The sequence below is a fragment of the Pyrus communis genome, chromosome 8 (genome assembly GCF_041283825.1).
Source record: "Pyrus communis isolate YQ-2024b chromosome 8, ASM4128382v1, whole genome shotgun sequence".
NCBI lineage: Eukaryota > Viridiplantae > Streptophyta > Magnoliopsida > Rosales > Rosaceae > Pyrus > Pyrus communis.
Window position 1 is genome coordinate 21090331 of NC_142572.1, and position 10452 is coordinate 21100782.

The window sequence follows — 10452 nt, forward strand, 5'->3', positions numbered from 1 at the left end:
AAACAAACCAACCAAAAGAGTTTGAGATTTCGACTCAAACTATCTATTAAATTGGAAATTTGCTCAATTTTTTTGTTTGGAAGAGAGAGAGTTTCTGGTCTGTGTGCTGGTAGAATTGGGAAGATGGAGAAAGAATCATATCAAATTTAATGGTCAAATATGTATCGACACTGAGTGCACGTAGCTACTCAAGAAAAATTCAAACCACTAGGGCTAGCCTAGTGGTGAGGGTGTGGGTAAGGGGTGGGGTAATCTAGGAGGTCTTGGGTTCAAGGCTTGGGGTGGGTAAGGGATGGGGTAGTAAAAAAAAAAAAAAGAACTACTCAAGAAAAATTCAACATTTTAATTTAAATGATGTTAAGAAACATATATCATTTCTCACACATGAGCGTGGCAATACCCTTATTACATAATTAAATACATATTATGCAGAGATCAGATAGAGACATACAGGTCCTATAAGAAACAAAATATGGCCAAGCAAGTCTTCCAAAATCCAAAGATGCCAATTGATTCCTTTTTGTTATCATTTGTCCAGAAAAGCATCCGTACATCTCTATATATATATATTCCTTTTGGGTATCAGTATCAAACCATCAGCCAACCTCCACAAAAATCAGAAGAGTCGGAAGACCAGGCACCCTCTCCTCCTACACTTCAAGGCACAATGGTAATTCATCTTTCTAGGGGCACCATTCAAGCTCAACAGAAAGAAAATTATTAAGATCATTTGTATGATCCCATATTTATTTGTCATTTTAAAACCCTAATATGAGATTATATATGAACAGGCCGACATCTGCCAAAGGTTTGAAGGCAAGCCTAAGCAGGCAGCTGCAGCAAGGCTAGGAGGAAATCGAGCTGCACTTTTCGTATTCGGTAACTTTTACGACTGAAATTATCATATTTACTCTTTTTTTAGATTTTAGTTTCTCTTTAAGTACGTAATTACTATTCATGCTGAATTTACGTGCATGCGTGCAGCGACGGAGGGACTCGAGAACATGGCGTTTATTGCAAATGCTATGAGCCTTGTGACTTATTTCTATGGATATATGAACTTGAGCTTGACAAAGTCTGCCACCACTCTTACCAACTTCATGGGGACTGCATTTATACTAACCCTAGTTGGTGGCTTCATCTCTGATACTTATTGGTCGAGATTCAAAACTTGTGTCGTCTTCATCTGCATTGAATTGGTGGTAAGTCTCTTCTAAAAGAAAATAAGACATTTTTACTTTATATTGTTATTTAATGGTGGTCTATTTGTTTGTATATACAACACTTATCACGTGGTATATTTGAGTGTGTATAATGCTAGAGAGACTAAATTCTTATACAAAATTTATAAACTAAATTATGTGTCATCAATAAGAATTAATTAGCATGCAATCAACTTCCATGTTATTTAGTTTACAAAATTTTATCTACAAATTTAATCATCCTAGCATTATCTTTCCGCACGTTATGTGTGTTGTGCAGTCAGGCTCACCTAATAAAAAGAATCTTCTTCGAATTGCATATTGCATCTAGCAAAGACCAAAATAATCAATTTAGTGAAACTTTAGAAAAGAAGCCAAAGCCATGGCCTGCAAATATTTGATTAATGCAAAAGGCATAATCTAATTTTAGACTTAATGGAGAGCCAGAAGATCATTGGTAAACCCCATAATAGCTGATGATATCATGTGGCTACTGTTGGTTGATGATCGAGCATGCAGACAATCATGATGACATCATGTCACTTAATTAAACAGTACTTATATGTGGATCTTAGCAGTCCTGTCCCTCTTACAAACCAGTAAACTAACAAATATTAGTTAAAAAGGAGTGCTACTTCTTCATGAGCTAATCCTGATCATTCTTGTTTTTGGGAAGAAAAAAAAAACGATTATAATAAATTTATTTGTATATGCACGACTGATGCTAGAATTATCTGAAAAGAAACACTAAAACTAAACATTTATTAATTTACAAATCCGCAGGGACTTGGTCTGCTAACAATACAAGCACACTTCCCTCAACTAAGGCCGTTCCCTTGCAAAGGTGTTGCACCAAGCCAAATGTACCAGTGTGAGGCTCCAAACACAAGCCAACTTGTAATGCTCTACACCGGACTCTACCTAATGGCTTTAGGCACCAGCGGCGTCAAGGCAGCTTTGCCGGCCCTGGGAGCCGACCAATACGACGAGAAGGACCCTAAGGGAGCAGCACAGTTGTCCAGCTTCTTCAACTGGTTCTTGTTCAGCCTCACCATTGGAGCTATTTTTGGTGTCACTTTTGTGGTTTGGATCAGCACCAACCATGGCTGGGACCTGTCCTTTGTTGTGTGCACCATTGCAGTTCTCTTTGCTCTTCTTTTTGTGTGCATGGGAAAGTCACTCTACAGAAACAATGTTCCCAAGGGAAGCCCCCTCCTAAGTATCCTACAGGTAATGAATCACAAATTTATGCAGACGTGTCAAATTATAATATTTAAGAAAATGACACCGTTTGACCAATTACTTTCATTTGTAAATACGTAATTAGAGGTTGATTAAGTTTGTTCTTGATTGTTTAGGTTTGTGTGGTTGCCATCAAAAACCGAAAACTTCAAATTCCTGAGAATACAGAGGAGTTGCATGAGATCCATGACAAAGAAGCAGGTGAACAACATGAAATTCTTCAGAGAACAGATCAATTCAGGTAAATCGAGATTGTCTACACTTACAAATTTCCTCTATTCAAACTGTAAGACAAAACTACTAAAAGTCATGTTTTGACGGTGTTTTTAGAATAGAAACGCTTGTATATAACTAAAAGTGCTTCTTATAATGTTTGATAGAAAAAGTTAAAAGTGCTTATGAATTACATATCAGATGGTTGGACCGCGCAGCAATCTCCAGTGGCACTACGGCTGACGGTGCATCAACACCTACAGTGCATGGATCATGGAGCCTATGCACTGTCACACAAGTTGAAGAAACAAAGCTCCTAATCCGCATGCTCCCAATCATATTAAGCACTGTCTTCATGAACACATGCATGGCGCAACTCCAGACCTTCTCAATCCAACAGAGCACAACCATGAACCGTAATCTGCTCGGATTCAAAGTTCCCGGCCCTTCAATCCCAGCAATCCCCTTAACGTTCATGTTCTTTCTTATCCCGATTTACGAAAGAATTTTCGTGCCAATCGCTCGAAAAATCACCGGGATCCCAACCGGGATACGCCACCTCCAGCGCATCGCAGTTGGGCTAGTGCTCTCTGCTATCTCCATGGCGGTGGCCGGACTCATAGAAACTCGCCGCAAACACGTAGCGGTTCAACACAACATGGTCGACAGCGCAGAGCCACTGCCGATGAGTGTGTTTTGGCTGGGGTTGCAGTATGCAATTTTCGGAGCTGCGGATATGTTTACATTGGTAGGGCTTCTGGAGTTCTTCTATGCTGAGAGTGCGGTCGGGATGAAGTCCCTCAGCACCGCCATATCGTGGTGTTCAATTGCGTTTGGGTATTTCTTGAGCACGGTGGTGGTGGAGGTGGTGAATAAAGTCAGCGGCGGGTGGCTGGCTAGCAATAATTTGAACAGAGATAAGCTGAACTATTTCTATTGGTTGTTGGCAGGGCTCAGTGTGCTTAATTTTGGAGGTTATGTGCTTTGTGCATCTTGGTATAAGTACAAAAAGGTGGAGGTGATTAAGGAAGGTGATTACAGTGGGAAGGTTGAAATGGTTAAAACCTAGTTAGGGTTTGTTTTAGGGTGGTGCTGTCTACACACCCCTTTTTACCTCTCACAGACCTCTCTCAATTTTCGGCCATCGGATCGGATGAATTGAAAATCAAAGGATATAAATTAACAAGAGATGTGTCAGAGGCAAAAATGAGTGTGTGGACGGCACTTGTTGGTACATGAATGATTAGTATATATTGTAATGATTATCAACATTATTAAGAGAACCCATATTATGAAATGCATTTTATAACACATGATATTAAACTTCAAAATGAAGGGCAACATGATAAGGGGAAATGATTTCCGCACTCCGGAGAAATTCAGAGTGCGGGAATCGTTTCCCTATGATGATTACATATTATTCTAGACGAACCAATTTCATCCAACATATATACAGTGAGTATCCACCAAAACCAAAAACTCATGAAGGAAAAAGCTTATGCAATGAAAATGAGACTCAAGCGATCACAGAGGCAACGATCCAACAAAACGATCCTGACTATATCAGATTATAAAGTCGAAAGCAAAATAAGATCAAACTAATATCAAGTCATCAATCTGTATAACGTTTGTTTTCTTAATTAACAATTTACTTACAGGAGCAATCGAGAGTGCCACTGGCATGTACTGTTTCATCTATCATATAGAAAAAGGGGCATGGGCACAAACAAAGCCTTGTCGCCTTAATCTGCAAAACATTCTCAAAAAAGAATACTTTACAAGTTTACTCTACCACTTCACATCCAGTGTTAACGCCTCCGGAGGGCCAAGGACAGATCCGGACTTCGTAAAGGAAATATTTGACGTCAAACTACTCCATGCAACTGAATCAGCTACAATGAAGGGCCTAATCTTTCTAACAAAGAGAGGCTTAACCCTCTTTAATTCAACTCTCGCCAAAACTTCAAACCAAACCCGTTGAACAGCTGGCATAGTTCTCCACCCTTCTTTGTCATGGAGTGCACCAACCCTCCGAAAATCCAATTCGAGCTCAACCTTGAAGCGGACAATAGTTGAAGCTTTGATTTTTCCTTCAACAAATCCCGACAATTTGTTCTGGCGAATTCTGTCACCAAGAAAGCCTTTCCAAATTCTTTCCAGCATAGATATCCTCAAACTTAAAGAATCAATGGGACAAGGCCGCTTCTTGTATGCATGACTTCTATAGCACTTCTCTGGCAACAATTCAACTATCTCCTTGGATATAAAATTAGTTTCAATGTGGGCACCATGATTTCGAGTCTTGTATGCAACCGATGTTGCCGGCCCTAAAACACGAATTGGAACTAATGGTGCACAGTATGAATGCCCAATGGGCCAAAACTCACTTCTCTCCTTCTTAGTAGCACCACTGCCATTTGATGATAAACCAAGATCAGACGCATGGAACACAGAGACTTCAATCGCTCTGCTTACCTCCACAGTTATGCCATCACCAACAAGAATCCTTTTCAACCCATTATATGTAGTGTTCATCTACAATATACAAAAGAAATTTCTCAAGCTATTCGTATATGAAATTGTCCGAAAACTCGAAAAGAGCAACAAGTGAGCTATAGTGTCAATCAAAACCACTTTGAAAACACTTGCAAAGTATGCACAAATAGAATTCTACAAATTCTCAATACATGGGGCAATAAACAGCACAGTAAAACAAGTTTTTCGTGTTCGTTTAGTGCCGGTTTGGTGACAATTTAGTGAAAAAGTTCTGTTTTTTATCGAATCATTTGTAATCTGATGAGAACCAATCAAGATAACTAACATAATTCTGAAATTCAAGTTCGATTAGGCGTTAAATTGAGCAATGAGCTTACCGGCAATGAAAGCGAGAGCTCGTGAGAGCCGCCGACGCGCAACTCAAACGGACCCTCCACTTCGAAAGTATCGACAACGGCCATGGAGCTGAGCTCCTGAACGAGGGAGCCCAAATGGGTCCTGGGTTTCCTGAACTTCTTCCAGGAAGCGACGTCGTCAGAGGACAAGACGCCGACGTGGATCTTCCCGAATCCGACCCGGAACTCGTACCGCTGGGCGCTCTCGAATCGGACCCTGCCCACATCCAGCCTGGAGACCCTCACGTCCCGCAAATCCCACTTGTGCTTGGCCGAGATTTGCTTCAGAACTTCCTTCAAAATTCACCAAAATGGAAAGAAAAGTAGAAATTAAAAATCACAGAGCTGTAGAGAGAGAGAGAGAGAGAGAGAGATATGAGATCGAGAAGAGAGAGAGTACCTGCAGGATTCGAGTGTCGTCGTTTAGAGAGGAAGAATTGAAAGCGAGAATTAATTGAAGCGGGAACTGGAGGTAGAGGAAGAGGAGAAGGGACACGGTGGCGCCGCCGGTCCTCATCGTTTTTTGTGTATGTTTTGATTCGTCAACGACAGACATAAGCGGAAGGGATCGCGTCCCACTCTCTCACCGCCGTGTTTGAGTTTTGGGTTCCAATGATGATGGGATAACCTTACTCATGAGACCGTTAATTTTTTTTTTTAGCTGCCACTTATCTTATTTTAAATTTTTTTCATTTGGTTGCTATAATTAGTTTCATTTTTCATTGAGTAGGGATGAATATTTGAACTTTAGTCCGTATTTTATATAGGATATCCTGAGTTCGATTTTTAACACTAATGGTCAGACGGAATAGAAATGCCCTGTTAGTATTTCCGGTTTTCCAAAAAAATTTCGGTGTGCTGAAATTGAATATGGCATAACTAAATTGAACCAGAGGGCAGTTTGATCTTTTTCGTTCAATTCGGATTCATATATCCAAACAAAACATTTCATGGAGATGAATAAAAAATAGAATTGAAATCGTTCCCTTGATGCATTAGCACAAGAAGAAAAATTAAGGATCTATTTGGTATCTTATTTGGAAATTTTTATAATTTCTCAAAACATTTATTGAGAACATTTCTTGAAAACAATTTTCTTTAAGACTCAAAAACTTGATGGTTTGCGATTTAAACTAGACGAAGAGATCCAAAAAGTGAGGGTCGCAGGAAAGGGAGAAAGAGGAGAGAGGAGGAAAGAAAGCAAGAGACGATTAAAGGAAAGAGGAAGAAGAGAGAGGATCGCACCAAATAAAGAAGAAGAAGAGTGATAGAAAGAACCGAGAGAATGAAGAGAGCAGGTTGAAGTAGAGACGAAAAAGGTATAAAAAAAATAAAAAATAAAAACAAATGAGAGAAAGAGAAGAAAAGAAAGATTTTGAGTGAAATGGAAGAAGGGAGAGAAAAGAAATGAGTGAGCTTAAATTTAAAAGCTCTAAAAACTAGATAATAAACTATATTTTTTAGTTAATTTTGAGTTTAGTTTTTGAAAATAATTCTATCAAACAAGTTTTTAAGGCCTAAAATTTAAAAATTATTTTTGAGTTTAAAAAGTTAAGTTCAAGTAGGCTACAGAACAAGCCATAAAATACCAACTACTCAATCAAGGGAGCAGTTTGATCGGATTATCAACGAACAACGTTTTACACAGATGAACAATGCGTCTTATAAAATGGAACAGCAGAACTCCAAAGACGCCATTTTACACGGATGCTTCGAAGGAAGCAAGCAAAGCCTACAGGCAACAGGTAAAAAAGGGAGGCCAAGTTCAATTCATGGGCAAGCTTTCAGCATTACTGCAAAGAACCATCTGCGGCTACCATCCGCGAACCATCTCCGTCTCTTCGTATGACAAGAATCATCCCACCAGCATCAAAGGCGATCAGACCTTCACCCGGCACGAGAGGTGCTGTACTTCCAGATGAATCTTCCCCTTCCTTTGGACGTTTGGTTCCTCACAGGTGCTGAAACCTCATGTATGGCAGCTGAACCTCCCAACAACATATTAAGAACAAAATAATTTGATGAATCATATAAGTTGAAAACTTTAGCTTCATCTTTCTTTTGCTCGTTCAGAGTAAGTTTAAATTTCATACAGATTCACAGACTGATGGATAAGTTTATCCATCCAAATCATCTTCAAAGTGCTCGAAAACGAGCCAAAAGAGTAGTGAAAGTCAGTTCACTATCTTGATAAGAGAATAAGAATGTATTCTGAGGTCCTCCCCCTGCAAACAGAGGGCAACTGGTCAAGAAACTGCAACGACGTTATTTGGTCCCTGTGGTTCAAACGTGGTGTCAGACACCTTGGAAGGAGGCCAGTAGCGAAATACTGATCTGCCAAGAATGTTTTTCACAGGAAGTGGACCCCTGAAAACAAGTAAACAACATCAACATGTCAGCGATGCGATAATTCTTTTTTTGGTTACGAAGATATAACAATTCAGTTGGAAGGATAATGATCTTAATGTGCTATACTAAGAGCTTAGACGTACCAGTTATGAGAGTCAAAACTATTGTTGCGATTATCTCCCAATACGAAGACATAGCCTTCTGGAACAAGCTGCATAATCAAGCAAGCAGGACACAATTTTGTAAGCAATCGTCCATGTCTCTCCGTATCCAAATCAACTGAAGGAAAACAAATCAATGAGAAGCCAGAAGAGGATGCCTACCACTGGATCCATTTCATAAGCGAGCGGCTCCAAAACATAATTTTCATTCTGAACAAGATCATTGACAAGTAATTTCCCATTGCGAACCTGATCAACAGAAAGTCCAAGCAAATAACATGTCAAAAAACCAAGGCATACAGTTTTTCAATTTTATCAATAAACTGCCTGAGCTATAAACTTATAACCATGAACTATGAAGATTAACGAGATTAATACCTCGACCCAATCTCCAGCCTTAGCTACAATTCTTTTGATGAATACATCGGATGAGTTGTAACCAAATTCCTAGTACACAACAAAACAGAAGATTAAAAATGTCAGTGCCACATGCTAAAATTTCTTACAAAATGTAACTAAGGGTGCAATCGAAATTCATACAAAATGTAGTTACATTATATACATTACCTGTAAGATTGGAGGTGCCTTGAAAATTACTATATCTGAAACCTCAGGATTTTTAAAGAAATATGAAACCTGATTCATCAAAGGAATAAAAGATATCAGCTGAACTGAGAATCTGGTTGAGAATATAATGTACTACACGTAATCGATTTCAGACACCAACAGAAGAAAATTTTCCACATTTATTAATTCACCAAGTAGATTGCAAGCATAAATTTCCATACCCCAATTCAAATTCACATCGTACTAACCAAGACTAAATCAACTATCAATCAATCAGAATACCAACATTGAACAAATTAAAAGACGGGGAAAATTCGAACATAAACTCACCTTCTCCGCCAAAACTCGGTCACCCACATCGAGAGTAGGATACATTGAAGTGGAGGGAATCGATCGGGGCTCAGCCAAGAAGGACTTAAACAATACACTAACTGTAACAGCAGTGAACACAGCCTTAGCGTCCTCCGAGCAAGAATTCAACACTCGTGACAAAAACCCGGTCCTGCCCAAGTCTTTCTTAGCTAGCTGCGAGGCCTCAGCAACCTCGTCCACGCACAACGTTCCACCTTTATCCACTTCCTTCATTATCGACTCCGGGACGGTGTCGTTGCTGGGAAGCCACTTCGATGCCTGTAAAAAGGGCATGATCGAACTGACTTTTGACGGCGAAATCCCCATGGCGGCCGAAGCCGAAGAGACGCCTGTGGCGACAGCCGTTGACTTCAGAAGCGAGATCAACCCCAGCACGATCGGGCTCTTGCTGCTCTCGCCTAGAATCTCCTCGGCGAGGGCGGTGTACAGCGACGGCAAGGGCCTTACGGCGGCCGACGAAGGCTTCGAGCGGGAGAATTGGGTCTGGTAATTGCGGACGGGGACAGAGGGGTCGATATCGGGCTTCTGTTTGGATCCGAATACCCGAGACCTGACCCAGCATTCTTGAAATCCTCGGCAGTTCCCCGCGCGGAGGTTCGCCGAGGATGCAAGGTTTTGGGCCACATAGCCGGAGAAGCTCAGGGTGACACGAATAGCCATAACTATGAATTTGATTAGGTTGGTGAAGTAGTGGTGCAGTGTGCTGTCGGAGAGTGACGGGATGGATCTAGGAAACCCTAGCAAGCGATGGATGCCATTGCGGAGGTTGACGACGGTGAATCGGCGGCGGGAAGGTTGAATTGAAATGTGGGGTTACAGAATTGGAGGTGATTTGGGGAAAAAAATTGGGGATTGGGAAAATTAGGGTTTGGGAGGAGAAAAGCTCCGACGTAGTTTGCCGGAGAGAGAGAGAGAGAGAGTGAAGCTCGCGAGTCACGACTCACGAGTCACGAGCAGGCGATTTGGAATCGACAGAAATCGCAAAGTTGGGGCTGCAATTGTGAACGATAGGTTTTATTAGAAAGGCAGCTGATTTTGTAGACGAAAATGGCCTTTGCTTCTTTCCTTATTTACGATTGTACCTTTGGTGTCTCCTTTTTGTCATAGTTTTTATATGAGGTGGTGCCCTCATGACATTTATTTTTACTTTTCATGTATCTCTTAATTTCTAGTTTTCGGATCTAATAATTTGAAACAAAAAAATTAGGACAAAAATTGATAAGTGTGTACAAATGAAAAAAAATTGTGTGAATAGCACTACCTTTTTATACACGATGCTAGATTTTGGAATAAATATGTTGTAGAAGTAGGCATTGAAAGGCATGTTCACTTTTATTTTCCTCAAGCGATTAAATCATACAACATAATACTAACTTTTACATTTTCTTTATATGTTAGTATGTTGTTTTTATTCAAGTGGTAATGGCAGAGAAAAATCAAACTCGAGATATGGAT

The 10452-nt window shown here is 40.2% G+C and overlaps 3 protein-coding genes across 3 annotated transcripts; 1 reads left to right on the forward strand and 2 right to left on the reverse strand.

Annotated features, from left to right (window-relative positions):
- The first annotated feature begins 590 nt into the window (after positions 1-590).
- On the forward strand, positions 591-3988 carry LOC137718079 (protein NRT1/ PTR FAMILY 4.5-like). The gene is made up of 6 exons (XM_068457590.2): positions 591-670; positions 792-879; positions 985-1202; positions 1986-2432; positions 2561-2685; positions 2859-3988. The coding sequence occupies exons 1-6, from the start codon at positions 668-670 to the stop codon at positions 3724-3726; spliced, it is 1749 nt and encodes a 582-aa protein (XP_068313691.2). The 5' UTR covers positions 591-667; the 3' UTR covers positions 3727-3988.
- Positions 3989-4275: 287 nt separating this feature from the next.
- On the reverse strand, positions 4276-6221 carry LOC137718362 (protein TUNICAMYCIN INDUCED 1). Its single transcript, XM_068457897.2, has 3 exons — positions 5949-6221; positions 5531-5842; positions 4276-5192 (listed from the first exon to the last, which is right to left on the reverse strand). The coding sequence occupies exons 1-3, from the start codon at positions 6102-6104 to the stop codon at positions 4446-4448; spliced, it is 1215 nt and encodes a 404-aa protein (XP_068313998.2). The 5' UTR covers positions 6105-6221; the 3' UTR covers positions 4276-4445.
- Positions 6222-7134: 913 nt separating this feature from the next.
- Positions 7135-10077, reverse strand: LOC137717593 (thylakoidal processing peptidase 1, chloroplastic). The gene is made up of 6 exons (XM_068457006.2): positions 8956-10077; positions 8626-8694; positions 8437-8505; positions 8221-8307; positions 8041-8108; positions 7135-7915 (listed from the first exon to the last, which is right to left on the reverse strand). Exons 1-6 carry the CDS (start codon positions 9655-9657, stop codon positions 7795-7797), a joined length of 1116 nt encoding a protein of 371 aa, XP_068313107.2. The 5' UTR covers positions 9658-10077; the 3' UTR covers positions 7135-7794.
- Between the last annotated feature and the right edge of the window lie 375 nt (positions 10078-10452).